Source organism: Alligator sinensis, unplaced genomic scaffold (genome assembly GCF_000455745.1).
Source record: "Alligator sinensis unplaced genomic scaffold, ASM45574v1 scaffold1177_1, whole genome shotgun sequence".
Taxonomy (NCBI): Eukaryota; Metazoa; Chordata; order Crocodylia; family Alligatoridae; genus Alligator; species Alligator sinensis.
Genome location: NW_005842120.1, coordinates 1,935,428 through 1,951,623, shown reverse-complemented (window position 1 = coordinate 1,951,623; position 16,196 = coordinate 1,935,428). Strand labels below are relative to the sequence as shown.

The 16,196-nt window shown below is 42.0% G+C and overlaps 1 protein-coding gene and 1 long non-coding RNA gene across 6 annotated transcripts; one reads left to right on the top strand and one right to left on the bottom strand.

Annotated features, from left to right (window-relative positions):
- Positions 1-2,414: 2,414 nt before the first annotated feature.
- On the top strand, positions 2,415-8,851 carry LOC102378293. The gene is made up of 3 exons (XR_323971.2): positions 2,415-2,761; positions 6,766-6,882; positions 8,177-8,851. It is a non-coding gene; the product is annotated as an uncharacterized LOC102378293 (long non-coding RNA).
- Positions 8,852-8,854: 3 nt separating this feature from the next.
- ZBTB2 (zinc finger and BTB domain containing 2) lies at positions 8,855-16,190 on the bottom strand. 5 transcript variants are annotated; one of them, XM_014520476.2, is made up of 3 exons: positions 15,058-16,190; positions 14,410-14,592; positions 8,855-11,715 (listed from the first exon to the last, which is right to left on the bottom strand). In XM_014520476.2, exons 2-3 carry the CDS (start codon positions 14,580-14,582, stop codon positions 10,362-10,364), a joined length of 1,527 nt encoding a protein of 508 aa, XP_014375962.1. In that variant the 5' UTR covers positions 14,583-14,592; positions 15,058-16,190; the 3' UTR covers positions 8,855-10,361. The 5 variants fall into 5 exon arrangements, with proteins under 5 accessions (XP_014375962.1, XP_006024903.1, XP_006024904.1 ...); XM_006024841.3 differs by having other exon boundaries at positions 15,135-16,190; XM_006024842.3 differs by having other exon boundaries at positions 15,622-16,190.
- Between the last annotated feature and the right edge of the window lie 6 nt (positions 16,191-16,196).

The following is a 16,196-nucleotide window of genomic DNA, read 5'->3' as shown; positions in this document are numbered from 1 at the left end:
TCAGCAGGAGTGCAACTACAGGACTCCACTCTCTTCCAATGTCAAACTATGAGGCTGTGCTCAGGCCTCTCACACCCTCCAGCCTGGAGCCCAGAGCTAATTAAAGCGGACACCATGAAGCACCACTACAGCCGTACCGCTTCACAGAGCTAACTTGGGGGCATCTCTGGTGCTGCTTCGTTCCCTGTAGGCACAGCTGTGGACCTCAGTTGCAGATGAGATGAAAACCACACTGTGGGCTAGACCTAGCCCATGGGCTGGCAGTTGAACAACCCTCATTCTCAGAAAAATGGGAACTAATTAACCCATGTATAAAACAGCCATTGAACAAGGCAGGGGAGATTTGAACAACAACCCCCTCCCCTCAACATAAGAGCTGGATTTAGATGTAAAGCTATGTCTAAGGATACCCTGCTTCTTGGGGCTTCTCTGGCCATAGAGCCATGGTGGTCACCACACCTAGGGTAGGAGCAGGGCTTTGAGGGCTGAACGCAGTATGTGCACCCTCTGCCTCTACAGGGCTCAGCTCTACGTGCCTGAGGGAAAGTGTATGAGAGTTGGGGCTCCTGCAGCAGTTTAGCTCTTATTGCCCTACTCCTTCAAATACATTAAGGGCCTGCAGGGGCTTTTCCAGCCCTTGGTCTTCACAAACATCTATGGGCCAACTGCCGCAGGTCCACATACCCAGCAGGTGGCCTGGGTGGCATACTAGGAGAGCTTCATCCCTTGGGGGCTGGCTGGCATTTTTCATGGCTGTTTATTAAATAATGAACAAAGCACTAGCACCTTCAGCATTTCATCACTGAGAGCAAGTGCTCCGCTCTACAGGCTCCCTGAGGCCTATCATCTAGAGCAGAGATTCCCAAACTTTTTATAATTGTGTACAGCCCTTCCAGATTTACCAGCTGCCCTCATCCCCCTACTAGCATACATTTGATATTTTAACACTTTAAATGCCATTTATTATCATAATGAAAATTAAATCCGCTATTACACAATATCTCCCGTGTACCCCCCAGGGAAGTCTTGCGTACCTCCAGGGGTATGTGCACCACAGTTTGGAAATGCCTGGCTTAGAGAAAAATACAAGCAAGCAGTTTAGGACAGGAATGTGCAGCTTGGCAGAGAGGCAGCCTTCATAGTAGCAGGGGTGCACCATTTGCCTGCCTTAAGAAGTAGCACCAAATTTAGCAATAGTATATCGCAGCCTGCCTGAACTGGGCATGCTCCAGCCCAGGGTTGACCGTACTTAGGAACTGACATAGAAAACCTCTGCCATCTGTGCTCAGTGACTTCCTGCTGGGCCTGGAGGAGCGCAAACTACCTGATTCAAATGAGAAATAATGAGGGCTGGATCTGAAGAGTGGAGGGGGGAGAGTGGGTTGGGCCAAAGGCCTTTCTTGGAGGATAAACTGCCTTGCAAGTCCAGCAGCTTGCATTATTAGGAAACGTTAGATTTGTGTTAACTGGGCTGTTTTGTGCATGTGACTGTCTAGTGGCTGTACGGTTTCAGTCTGCTTTCTGCTATAAGGCCCTTTCTCATGCAGTACGCAGGATGGATGGTACTCACTAAATGAGCAGCCCTTTTATAGTTTATCCTTATTGCTCAGTGTGTGGCCCCATGCCTCATTTACAGTGCACCATCCAAAGCCTTCTCTGAGTAAGGCCTTTGGGTTTTCTGTGCTCTACCATATATCTAAGCATTGGTCTCCAATATTATTATGGTGCTGAAACCCATATAAATATTTAGAAAGCTTGGCCTCAGATATTACAGTGATGAAATCCATAAAAAAAATAAGAAAGTTTGGAGATAGGATGAAGATTTGCCCCCACAGTTGAAACCCTTGTGAATTAAATCAATGTTCTACTTGAGCAGTGCCTGCAAGATGAATCCTTTAGCTGGTTGAGTAAAAGGTTTTTGGGTGTTTTTACCTGCTGAAACAGCCTTGGTTTTTGGGCCTGAGAAGACTTATGCAGCATATGTGGAGAGTAGAATCTGGATCATTTGTAGGGTTAAGTTCCTTAGCTACTACGAATCTGAGGGTTTGCACACCAGCTTGGGGGAATATACAACTATAGCAAGCAGCAGTAAAGGACCACCATGATGCTGCAGCAAATAGCTGAGCAGGTTGGCTTTTATTTGGTAACCTGGTGCATAGTGGGTTGACCTCCCAGTAGCCCTAACTCTCATGCATTAATTTAAGAACATGCTTATATTCTAAGATCAGGACAGGAGCTCACTTGTCTCATTTGTCCCTGCATGAGACCTGATTAGCTGGGACAGTTGTGCAGAAGGATAAGAAATAGTTAAAATATGATTCCTCCCTCAACTTCAAAAGGGGTAAAAGAATTGGATGAGGGCTTGGAGTGACAGTCTGACAACCCAGTGGGATAGCGCAGAACTCAAGAAAGGTTCAAGCCGGCCAGGCCTTCTGGATTTTGCTTGCCTCTTAGGATAGAAACTAAGTTCAGCTAGAAAAGGACCTTAGCCTTCAGAGGTTGAGGAACAAACTGTAAAAATAGAGGTAGCTACTGTAAGTGTAAAGTTACGTGGGCATCCAAGAATTCAAAGGGAAAGTGGAGAATAGACTGAAAAACACTGGAGAAGAATGAGCAACTTCTGGATTTCTAATTGTAATGCTTGAGTGAGTTTACAAGTGAAGAGGTTTAGGAAACCTGTACCAAGTCAAGAGAGAGCTGACTAGTTGAAAGAATTCCACAAACAAGCTTCAGCAGCCATGTCAGATGTGGGCCAAAGCATGTGAGTAACTACAATTTTTACTTTTAACTTGCATTTTTCCCCTAAGCCTTCTATTTATTGTGTTCATTTACAAAAGATTTTCCAAGATATTGCTGAAGAAGTATCATAAACTATTTCTACTCCACAAAGGGTTATAAGCCCTTGTGGAGCCCACAAAAAAATTAGGTGCCCATTGTTGGGTATGGACAGTCAGAGTTTTCTATCTGTTCTGCACCCTTTGGCCTAACCCCTGTTTCCAAAGGACTGAACTCATTCAGGGAGGCTTTCTTTTCCCAGCATCCTTATCTGTCTTGTCTATTTGATATTTTTTTCCTTTTTTTGTGTGGGAGCAAAATCTGATTTCACCATCACCAGTTGTGTCATTCAGCAGTCTTGTGATTCTGTTATACTAAATGGCTGAGAAAGTGGGCAGCAGTGCAGGGAAAATTTTAGAAAAGCCTCCAATAGTTTGGCATCTGAGGAAAGTTAACTTTCTTGGGTAGCCCACATGATTTTAGGGATAGCAAGGATAGGACAAGATTATCAGTAGGCAAAAGCGAGGTGGGCGGTCACAAATCTAGGAGCAGGTGAAAAGTGAAGCTGGGAAGCTGAACTGGTGCTAAAACTGGGGTGAGATCCTTTCAAGAGTGCTATGGGGTGCCACACAATGCTAACCTTGTTATGTGTCACAAGATAAACCCAGAGATGTCACATAGGCAGACAAGGTTCCTTGGGTGAATCTGATATCTTTTATTAGACCAACCCAAATAGTTGGAGAATAGTTATTAAGCAAGCTTTCGGGTTCAAAAACCCTTTGTCAGGCTAAGGAAGTTTCAGCAGTTGGTGTGCGCTCTTCCACCAACTGCTGAAACTTCCTTAGCCTGATGAAGGGTTTTTGAATCTGAAAGCTTGCTTAATAACTATTCTCCAACTATTTGGGTTGGTCTAATAAAAGATATCAGATTCACCCAAGGAACCTTGTCTGCCTATGTCCTTAGACCAACACGGCTACAACCTACACCCCTGCGAGATGTCACATAGGAATATATGGTCTTAAAAACAAATTGCAGTCTTTCTGAGTTGTTTGCAACAAAACAATTGCTTAATTATTTTTCTGTAGTCAAAACAGGAGTGAGCTGGCAGTTTTGGAAGGGTGCCTTGAATTTAATGAGGGGTGCTTTGCGTCTAAGGAGGCTGAGTACAACTGGTCTAAACAGAAGTGGAATGAAACAAATGTCTTCCACCAACATCCCCACATCATGCTGGGGAAACCTTCCCATCAAGTACCTACTTGTGTGATATTAGCAACTCATGAGGACTGAGGATTTAATGTATTACTAGAAGCTGAGGGAGCTCTTGGCTACCTTTTTTTCTTTTCTTTAATATGAAAAAACCTCTCAATCCAAATATCCCTCAACAAAATTGCTCTCCAGTAATGATACACCATGATAAAGCTTTGGTAACCTCAGATGCTGCGTAAGTGGATGAACAAAGGATGGTGTTTGTGTCCTATAGACAGAGAGAGAGAGAGGCATTCATTTTCTGGTCCATAGCATGCTTCCTTCATTAAGCAGCCTATAACAGAATCTATGAACAGTTTAACTGTTGGGTCCTACCCATACTGTAAAATCAATATTACCAACCATCCCTGCTACAAATGCTGCTGTTCCCCACCAAGGAGAAATGGATGGGAGTGAAGCAAGCTGCAGCTGGGCATCCAAACTAGGCTACAGACCAATGCTCTGCCTAGACCAGGAGCACTGTTAAAGCAGGTGTTACTCCTTTCTAACTGAAAGATTGAATGATGAACTAGCTATGTCGGGGGAACTGACATGATGTAAGGGTCCCCTGACACCGGTGATCTTGCTGCACAGAGATGTTAGGTATGAAGATGTAAACACAAGCCGTGTCACAAATGCACACGGCTGTGGAAGGGTTTGAAAATGACTTCCAACCCAGTAGCATGACAGGATATATATGACCTAATCTCTCTCTCATTTTTAATTTCTGTGATTGTCTTGGATGATGTTCAGTCTGCTTTCCCCAGGAATGCAAACTGAACTAAACTCGGTGTATCCTGGCAACAAGGCTACAGGAGCCAGAAATTACATAGATGTTTCCCATGTCTTTCAACTATAAACCCACTCACAAGGGTATAAGGAGGTACTCAGGCTTCAGCTGGTTGAAAGCCAGCTGCAGGTGGTCAGCAGCTAATAGCCTGGACGGTGAGGAACCAGCTGAAACTGCTGCCCAGGTAATAAGGGTGAGGCTAGGAAGAGGGGTAAGAGTGGAGAGGAGAGTAGCTAAGTTGTAGTGCTGGGAAGAAGCAGAGAGCTAGTGTGGTTCCCTTTCTTTGTCTGAAGGATGGTAGAAAGTTGGTTTCTTGTTTTGTTTATTGTTTGGTTAGTATATGTATATGTTTTTGTGTTGGTTAATTAGTTTATGATGGGTAGGAAGCTTCAGAGCTGGAAGGAATGAAAAAACCTTTGCAGCCTGAAACCAGTTGCCTCTCTTTGCTAAAGCAGCAGGGTAAGGAACCTGCTTACAAGGGCAAGAACTCACTCTGAAAGGAAAGATTTGAAATTAACTGAATTGATTCACTGAGAGTAGATTAACCATGTGCCCTTAGTATTAACAAGACATTCAAGAAATGGATAGGATGCAGGATCAATGTGCTCTAAGCTTGCCTCCTGTCAGTCTCTTAACATTTTCTGTAGTGCTTTCTCATCAGCCCAATTGTTCTCCAGCTTCTCCTGCCCTGACCACGATCATCAGTTTGTTTCAGTCTGACCTGACCTTCTTTTGAGCCTCTCCTCAGGCCTGTAATCAAAAAAGGAAAACCTAGGAAAGCAAATGGATTGCTTATTTAGCAGTGGAAAAATACTGATGTGCTTCATGAGGAAACTCTGTACAAATTCAGAAGTATGTCCAAGAGAAACAACTTGTCTAAAATAAATAAAAAATGGGAGAGAAACCAAGTAGAACAGATTTAGTGTAGTCTCTCAAGGGGTTTCATTCAACTTCTTTAAACTTTGCCTTTCCTTGAATACCATCATCCTTCCTGATGTACTACTTCAAAAATGCTTGGCCTTCCTTTTGCTGGGAAATCAAAATCCCAGTATTTGCTATTTCATTATGTGGGTGCCTCTGCTGCTTTGTAGGCCTGATCAACATGTCACAGGGTACTATATCTCTTGGAATTGCTAATTAAATCTTTGGGCACCTCAAGACAGGACCTCACAACACTAGCATATGTCCCCTCTACCATATAAACTTGACATGAGGGAGCGAAATGATAACTCTTGGGATGTTCCTATTTTATTTTTGGTAGAACATAGGAGGATGGGGGGGAAAGGTGCTTGAGAATGTCTAGATAAGGATGAACTAGGGGCAGTGATATGCAAAGAGAAGAAGGGATGATGCGAATAGCCTTGGGATGCTTGTTAGGATTTTTTGCAGTAAGCACTCAAGTTTGCTCTTAAGTTCCTTTGTAAAGCAGCTTAACTAAAGTGAGTCTGGTAGCTTCAGTCTGGTTCCAGGGAAAGATGTCTTAAGAGAAGCCAAAATTTGGCATGGACAACGGATTTCTCTCACTGCTGACCAAGGTAATGCACATGTGTAGGACAGTATGCAAAGACATACAGCCTTTCACTATGCCTTCCCTGGTCTGTGCCTAATTGGTATTGTATTATCTAGAGTTGACAGTCAGGAATCTTTTACAGACAACCCATGTTCACTGTTCATAGTCATGTTGTAAATGTAGGATGATAGCTCTACAAACGTTTGGGCTTTTTATGCTGACAACCTTGATCTAAAAGATTTCATCATGAAAACAGTACAGTAACTCATTTTTTTCTCTTTTTTTGAGTTGCAGTATGTTCCTGATGTCCAATTCCATGCCTTCAGCCTCTCCCAATGCTTCATGGCTGTGAAACATCTTTAGCCTTTAAAGAGACAATAGTTAAATGACAATTCCTGCTTCTTTACCAAAGTTAATTTCTTTATTATCTTGTTTATTATATTAGGGGATGGAAGTTTTGAGGAATATGGAAAAACCTGGTAACATGCTCAGTGGCAGGGCACTTCAGTTTTTTATCGTTCTTGTGCTGAGAAGGACCAGTACAACTCTCCAGAAAGCAAAGGTACCTCTTATACAAAGCCAGTGGTGCTCAATCTTTTGGACCTGTGGGCTGGATGAATGACATGAGGCAGGTCTGCAGGCTGGATCCTGCAGGTGGAGTCAGTCCACAGGCTAGATCCCGGATGGGGTGGGCTCATGGGGTCAGTCTGCAGGAGGATCAGCCTGGCCCTCTGTGCTGGATGCAGCCCATAGGTCGAGCACTGCTGAATTATACTATTTGGCAAGATAGAAAATATCATAAGTGTTAGCAAACCTGAGAGCGCGATTGTTTTGCAACGTTGAATGGTATTTTTAATAAACTAGAGTGTTTGTAGAAGCTATTTTTAGCAATAAGATGTTGAATAGAAAGTGTTTGCTGATGTACAATTTTAAGCCCATTAAAGCTGAACAACTAAAAAGCAGAGACTTTTCTAAAGTAATTTGTGGTGGTCTTTTACAGGAAGCAGCAGCAATAATGTTGTTGCTGCTAAAAATTAATAAAACCATCTCCTCTCTTCCCCCTCTCCAGCACCCCCATGAATCATCATCCCCTGTGTGACTAGTGACATTGCTGGGAAACTAGAAGGTTATGGCCAAAGGAATACTTAACATAAAAATGACAAAAATTAGCTCATTATTTATATTGTGCAGAGAGATCTTAATTTTCAGCAGCCCTGCTGCTTTCATTCACTGGAACTGGTGGTGTAGGTGCTTTACTTTCTGAAATCTGGCCATCAGGGTGATAGCAATTTGTTTTGTCACTGATTCATGCCAGCCTGCTAGCAATAATTAAATTATACAGTGAGAATGCAATTCTGGTCCCACTCTGTCCTGTTGTCTTCAGTTGTACCAGGATTTTGCTCTATTTAATATTTCCTGAAGTACCCTTTTCCCCTCATTTGAGAGATCCTCAGCTTTATTACTTTAAGTGAATGAAAGAATTTTGAAGAGGAAATGTAAGGTTTTCTAGAACTACATACATTAACACCAATTAGATTTTTTTCAAACTTTCTTCTATATTATATCTGTGCTATAAAGGTGTAATTAATACAGAAAGTAAATTTCATAGTGCCTGTGTAATAACTTGCAAACAATTTTTCCACAGGTAATCTCCTGATTTAATGATTCTGTAGACTGAAATGTTTTTCATTTAGTCTGAAGGATGAGAATAGGCCAAGTAAGCACTGGTGTGTTTGAGAGCTGCAGTAACTTGGATGTAATTGCTCAGTTCTAGACAAGAAATGGGTATTCAAAAAGAACTTGCATAAAAGGTACACAAATGTACAAAACAAGTTCTTTCCTTTTTTTTTTTTTAGTGAGGTTGCTTCCCTTCTTGACAGGACTGCCCCCTGAGAGATGAGTCTGAACAGCCAAAGATATTTTTAATAAACCATTGTTATCTTGAAACCACTCTTATTCTGACTGGTTTTTGACAAGATCTATTTTTCCCTCCTTTCTCTGTTCTCCTTTCAAACAAACCACTAAAACAAGTAGAGATTAATTTAGAAAAAGAAACAGCCACAGTGTCAGGTAAAGACCCTTACAAAGTTTTAAACTTGCAACATTGAATGCAGAAGATACAGAAAATATGACGTTTTAGATAATGAGATATATACATCAGTTCAAAGGGGGAGTCCTCCTGGAAGGAGGTTTATAGTGTGCAGTTAATTCTCAATTTCAGTTCTGTCAATCTGATATGACACTTAAGCAAGTTTAGAAAGCCACTATTCATTTATATAGAAATGGGTTTTAATAAGATATATGGTATGCTTCTCTTGGCTCTTGGATAGCTTCAAAAAGAGCCCTCTTGGATAGATCAAGAAGCCAATAACCTTTAAGATCAGACTCAAAATAAATCACATTCAATTTAATTCAATTTTTATTCAATGAAATGATGTATAAAAAACTTACAAACTTGCGAACTTAACTATACACAAAAAATGATACTTGATTTAAATGTATACACAGAGCAGAGCTGTGGTTCATGACTTGCCCTCACACACACTGCCTCCATTTATGATGGAGCGCTTATTCTGTCTACTTAAGCCTTCTATTGGCCCAGTAACTTTTCAGTGGGCTTCCTTACTGCTGTCTGCTTAGTTTTTAGGCTATTGGCAAAAATTCCGGGCATCTATACAAAATAAAAAATAAAAATCATCAACTTGATTTTTAAACACAAAGATGCAGCGCCATCCTGAGTTGTAGCTAAAACTACTTCTTGATCCTCTCAGCTGTTGTGTACTTTGTCTTGGGGGTCTTATGTAATGGGAGTCCCTTTCAATAACAGGAGTTACCAGTCAGCACTGCAAATTCATTTTAAAACCATGATCCATAGCCATCTTTCCCTCTTTACTTTCTATTAGAAGGTGCCTGTTACTAAATGAAGGGCCAACCAGTGTTTTTGTGTTTGTTTTTTTTACTGAACTCATGCAGTTAGACCCCAAAAAGTCTTGGAGGTTCCTTGCATGAATACAGTGATCAAGTCTCTCTTCTCTTTTACCAGGAGTGACTCTAATCTATGGCTACTACACTTGTGAATGTAGCACTGGTTTTTGCACAGTGCTCACCGGCATATCATTTCTCTATTCTCTAGTTTCCTTCATGTCTTCGGTGACAACACTGTTATATGAATTTCCATTCAACAGGATAATAAAAAATGCACACAGTCCAGAGCAGTTCACATGTAATTAAAAAATAACTTGTGTAATAACTGATCAGTCAAACAATCATAACTAAAGGACTTCTTTTGTTGAACTTGAAAGATGGCCAATTGTTTAGAAAGTATGTGTGCACCTAGTTACCCTGCATCTATCACTCACACACGCATAACACACTTATATATATGTGTGCATATATAAAAAGATTGCCATCACATTATTGTTATAGCTACCGTAGTCAACGCTGACTAAGTAACTACATTTTCTTGAATGGACATTATGTCAACAATGTTACCTGAAGCCAGATACCAAATGGTATACTTGAGGGAAAACTAAAAACTAAAAGAAAAAAAAAATCCTGGGTTCATTATGCAAAATTCTAAGCCTTTTGTTAGTTGTGATCTTACCCAGTTTGTAGGTATTGCTCTAGAAAACATGCTGCATTGTCTGCGAGTTCTTTTCAAAAGGCTTGTTACCAGGGAAAATAACTGCATATTTATTCTTTGTTTACCAAAATGATATTCTTGTTTCTCAGTACACACTTCATTGCATTTAAATATGCTTTTAAAAAGTCTAAAATTTGTTTAAAAAAATTATCAAACTTGAGCTTACTAGGACTATTGACAAAGTTAGCTGAATTACCTTTAGGCATGTTCCTGTGCATTAAAATGAATTATGTTGTGATCTGATATATAAAGCCTTTTATTTATTTTTTTGGTGTGAGGGGCAAGATCCAATTTTCTACCATACCAGTGTACTTCTGGTGCTTGGAGGGGGAGGGGGAGAGAATTGGTTTAGTAAAAATGAATAAAGAAACTTTAAAAAATTGATACAGATTTCATATTCAGTCCAACAACACTGCTTCCTGCTCCTTTTTAATGGAGGCTAACACTGAGTTCTCTGTCTCCGTCACTTCTGTGTCCCCACTACCTAGCAGAATGGATCTATCCTCTTCTAGAGCAAAGACAGAGTTTTGATTTTGGCACGAATGTTTAACCACTTCATTGGGAGTTGAAAACGTTTTGTCGCACAAGTTGCATTTGTAGGGTTTGTTGGTCTGTACTAGCATGTTGTCCATTTGACTGCCTTCCTCAAAAGTACAGAGTTCCAGAGTCTGCTTGTCCACCATAGTGTAAGTATCCATGCTCTGGTTCAGGCACACGTGTCTGGCAGCTTGGTTGGCCCTGCAGAAACTTTTGTCACAAGTGCTGCACTTGAAAGGTTTGCCAGTGTGTATGTACATGTGCTCCCTCCAGTGGCTTTTCTGAATGAATTTGCGTCCACAGATGGAACATTCATACTTCCGCCTCTTCACTTCTCTTTCTTGATCTGTCTGCTCCAAGTTGTCTATGTCTGCAATGTCTGAGGGTGGTGGTGTTTCTGCTTGCTGCTGTCCATCAATTATGGGGGAATCTGAGATCTGTTGCAACTCACTGTCACTAATCATTCCAGCTTCAGGCACTTCCATGGCATCTTTGTCAGCTGTGTTGTTGCAGAGAGACAGGGACATGCTACTTTCCCCTTGTTGGCTTGATGTGAAGGGCACTCCTGTGTGGATCTGGAGATGTTCGCGCAAACTACTGCGCAGATTGAACCGACGGCCACAGAGGTGGCAGGCATAGTATTTTGGAAAACTTCCATTCCTTTTCATAATACTTGGCTTGACGTGTGCTATTGTGAGTGAAGTGGGCTGTTCATCTGAGGAAGATGCTTCCATGTTGGGTTCCTCTCCCGGAGGAGAATTATTACCAGCAGTGGAAACCAGTTCTGGGGACAGTGAAGACTGCAATGGGTCAGATGTAGTCATGTTTGTCCTGGTTACTTGTGGCAGAGTTGAAGCTAACTGTGAGCCTTCAGATGCTTGCTCCTGGCTCATCCGGGAAGTCTGTGGCCTTGGGTCTCGCCCAAGTTTGTCAGTTGCTGATGTAACTTTAGTGGGATGTTTTATCTGGTGATCTGTGATCTGAATGCCATACAATGAAGATGCTAATGGAAAAACTTGATCTGGATGTGAAAAGGTTCCCTGACTGGCAAGGCTGGCCTCTTGAATTAGTGGATATGCATGCAGAAACTTTATTCCTTGTTCTAATCGAACTGGGTCAATCAGCTGAGGTGCCATCTTCCCTGTATACATCAAATGCAAAAGATAGCTGAAGATGTCTGGCTGTATGTCAGTTGCTTTCAAACGAACACATTCACTGAAAATAAAACAAAGTAATAAATAAGTGATGAGAGAACTCTTAAAATCTAATCTATGTCAGTAAAGCAGGAATAAAAATGAATGCTCTGTACGAGAAATACCAAAGAAACATATCAAAAGAATTATTTGCTTAAAAAACTCCTCTTTGTCCTATAACTGAAATGATAACAGATGATTGTTCCAACAAACAGGTGAGATGCTCCTGTGGACAGAAACTCTTACCATCTTAAGCAGCCCCTTAACTGAACCATGTAAGTGGTCAGTCTTGGAAATCTAGGAAGGAGAGTCACACTTGTCACCACCCTCTGATTAACAGTACCTGAACATAAACAAACTGTAAAACAATCACACTGTGTACAGTGCACTCTATAGTTAATATAAACAAGCAGGTCTGGTAATGATTTTTTTTTGGCTTGGAAGCAGAGGGTGTGGTTTGTAAGAAGAGAAGCACTCTGAAAAATGAGGCAAAGTTTTAATGTCTCTGATCACTTGAAACTGGACAGTTTTACCCTCAGGAAACCAATTGGTTTGAAAAATAAATGTATTCCAAATGACTGTAACCTTTTATGTATGTATATATGTATTTATTTCCTGTATTTATTTATTTATTCATTTATTATTTTCTGCTGTGTTTATTCTTGGTCAAACATCAACTGCCCTGTGGCTTACAAGAATATCAGGTGTGTGCCCCCCCCCAGTTTTTTATCAGAATTTAACATTGCTAAAACCTGAATTCTGTTACAGTAAAGCCCCTCTTTTCCTACAACCTATTTTCTGTTATTTGGAGAACCACCAAATTAAATGTAATTTGCACTTTGAAAACCAAAAATTGTTCGACGTTTTGCTTTTGTTGTCATTTGTTTAGATTGGAGAGTGAGGCACACACAAGTGGGTCCTACAGCATTGAGGATAATGAAATTCAAGCCTGTCACATACAGAAAGAAGATTGTCAGGTGTTTTTGGCAATTAACTAGATCCCTCTATCCTGTATTTTCTTATTCCTTTCTTTAATCATTTTTTCTGCAGCTACAGCTGAGTAAATCTTATACACACGTGAAAGCAGCTGCATACACAAATATTTAATATTGTTGATAAATTAGCTTACTCCTGACTATCAGTAGGTACTGGGGAGGACACAGCGAAGGGCAAAGGATTGTGAGGGATATAGCCCAGAGCAAAGAACGTTGTGGCATAGAACTGTTATGTGGCCTTGCAATGAAGGGCTCTCCAGCAGCCAAGCAAGAGGGCAGCAGGTAGTCAAGGACAGGAATAAGCAGAAGCTCTTATTCATGCTTATCCCTTGTTTAGTTTATGTTATTTCAACTACCAAATTTTATTCTATGTATCAGGCATGTAAGTAGACTTGGGGGCTGAAGTCTAATCCTATACCACCCTTTCTAAATTCTTGAAAAACTGTTAATGCTAAAGATGAGTGGGTTTCTCCTCCTCCTTGCTATTTTAGTAACTTGGTCTTAATGGGCAGATGGTGACATGTTACAAAAGCAGACACAAACTTTTCACAGACTCAAGCAGGGTGGTACAAAATTGCACTCAGGTGTCTAAGCTTAAAGACCTAACAGGTAGAAGAGATCTGGCTCTAAGTCTTCAATAAAAGTCTTCTCATTCACCATTGTAGACTACCCCCGTTTCTCTCTCACATAAAACCCTTCCACCTCAGTCCTTGCTGAAATATGCAGGATGGGAAAATGATAAGTTGATGGGTATTGGGTCTGAACAGGCTCCCTGCCTCTGGATTTAATATACCAACTTGATTAAACTTGTAGTGCTAGTTCAAAAAGCTGGGAAAATATTAAAAGAAAATCTTTTAACATTTAAAAGAAAAGGAGACAAAGTTGAACTTGTATTTTACTGGAGGCTGGCTAACAACCAAGTATTTTACTTTCTTTACAAAAATTCTGCCTGTTAGCATGCCTGTGAAATAAACAGCTAAGGTAGGGCTGTCCAACTTCTAAGTGGTTGAGGGTCTTGCACATGCTGCACAGGCCACACCAGTAGAGTTCCCACTAGGCCATGAGCTCTTGGGCTGCACCCTACCCCACACAGTAAGCTCCCCTGGTGCTTTGGGCTGCACTGCCCTGCCCCCTGGGGAGGGAGAAAGAAGCAAAAGCTGAGGGAAGGGGAGTCTAGGGATCACAACTGCACCTCCAACTGAAAGGTAAGAGAGAGAGAATCTGGGTAGGAGCCTAGGGGCTGCACTTCCCAGGCTAACAGTTGGACAGCTCTGAGCTAAGGGACACAGCCTATTTTCCATGGCTGTGCAATCCTTCATCACTCAGCATCATTTCACTAAACCTTAATGCCACAGCATTTCTGAAAGCCAGAGAGAGTAAAAATTAAATCGCCAGCCTATTTTACAGTCTTTCTCGCAACCAATTATTTAAGGGGTTGTTGGCTCTTGTCCATTCTTTTACAGACATTAAAAGGGTTAATGTTGAGCAGATGACAAGAGTGAAAAGTACTAATTATAAGTAGCAGTGGGAAAAGACTGGATTCCTTGACAGTTTATTCATAGACATGAAGTGTCCTTTTTAAAGGTTTTTCACAAATAAGAACTGATTCCAGGTTTTCTTTGAACAGTAATAAGAAATTAAATAAACATTTTTCAGAATGCACCTAGGCTTTCTTGCCTGAACTGAATAACGTGTTAAACAGTCAATCTTTTTATAGTTACCTGGTCTGATGAACAAACAACATCTTGAAGTAGTTTGAGAAAGATGCAAGGACAGATTTGTGGGCCTTGAAGTAGACATCACCAATAGCAACTGTGCAGTCACACAGGAAACCAAACTCTCTTTGAGCGTTCAGCTGCTGCAGCAGAATAAGTCCATGGTTGGCCAAATCCATGTTTTACACTCTGAAAAGGAAATGACCTATGTAAAATGAGTAACATATGTAAACTCTTTCCCCAATATTTGTATGCTATAATTGTACTGTACCCTTCATGCAAGAATGTTAAAGTGCTTTATAAACAATATCTCAAAATGGTTAATTATTCCCATGTTATAAAATGGCAAAATAAGATACAGGTTGTAGTGACTTGCCCTGGATCACAGAGCAAGTAAGTAGCTGAAGTAAAAGGCATTAGAGTGAGATTTAGATGAGAGAGAAACGATCAAAATCCAAGGGGGGGAAGGAGGGGAGAGGAAGAGAGAGAAAGAGGGAAACAAAATGAAATGAAAAATTTTTCAGACTTCCAACTGCATAATTTGTTGTCCTAATCTGTTCAGCTAGTAAAAATGCATGTATTAGGGTTTCAGTCATGTACACAAACAAGTCTATGTAGGTAGAAAATAACACTGATGACAGAAATGAAACTCACCACGTGTCTACAGGGGAACTGGGGAAAAAAGTCAGATTAATTCCAACAACCCCCAAGGGAAGGGCTTGAAAAAGCACCTGATGAGAGCAACCGGTAATTTGGAGCAGGCAGGCAGAAGCTAAGAGCTGTTGATTTCTTTCAGGATCTCTCAGGGGTGGCATATTTGACGTGGGCTTATAGATCTGTGGCATAGGTGGGGTTGGACACTTCCCAAACTGGCTGAAGGATGACAGAACTCATATGCTGTAACTAAGGGCAGTCACTCCATGGCCTGAACATGTCCCACTGCCTCAGTTCACACAAGATCAGAATTTGTGTAACATAAGTCAGAAGTGGGGAAGGGGAAGAAGAAACAATCCTATTTACGTTACAGGTACTGACTGATTGCGGTGGGGGAGGGAAGAGGAGGTTTGATTCTACCAGAAAGGCCATTCACTTTAGCATTTCGCTGTTTGCTGCTGATTTAATTCTTGAGCAACACAGAAAATCCTCACTGCCCTAACAACACACAACGGCAGTCTTCAACCCTCCAAGACGTGACATGCAGGCAGAGCTTAGGGTCACCTTGCAGGCTGGCTTGCAGCTTTGCTTTCATGACTGGGCTGGGCAGGTCCTGTCTGTACTTGGGTAGGAGATGCCAGCGTGATAAGGAGGCAGTGCTGATGGCACTTTATTTTCCCCTCTCTCTCAATGTCAACAAAGCAAAGGTGCTCTTCAGTTTCCACCCACCTGCCCAAGTTTGCCCCGCCACAGTAACAGCTTTATGTCCTGTGTGGCGGGGTGCTGAGCACCTGTTCCCTTCCGTCCCAGAGATGCCATGGCTGTCTGTTTTTCTGTCTGTGTGTCCAGGCCAGCCCGACAACCCAGCCCGGGCGCCTGCTCGTGACCTTTGCAGGGGCTGCGACCGCTCTCCGCTTTTTGGTTGCCAAGCGGCTGCAAGGGCCCGCCCTGGCTCCGGGGACAGAAGCGCCCGGACCTCGCAAGCAGCTTCCCCTCAGCCCGACGGCGCTGCAGGGCGGCCGCGGCACGGGCCCGAGGCCTCCTCATGCCGCCGGGGGTGCGTTACACGGGAGCTGTGCAGCAGATGCCCAGGGGCCGAGGCTCCTTCCCGCCCTGCTGCAGGGGGAGGAGGGGCGGCA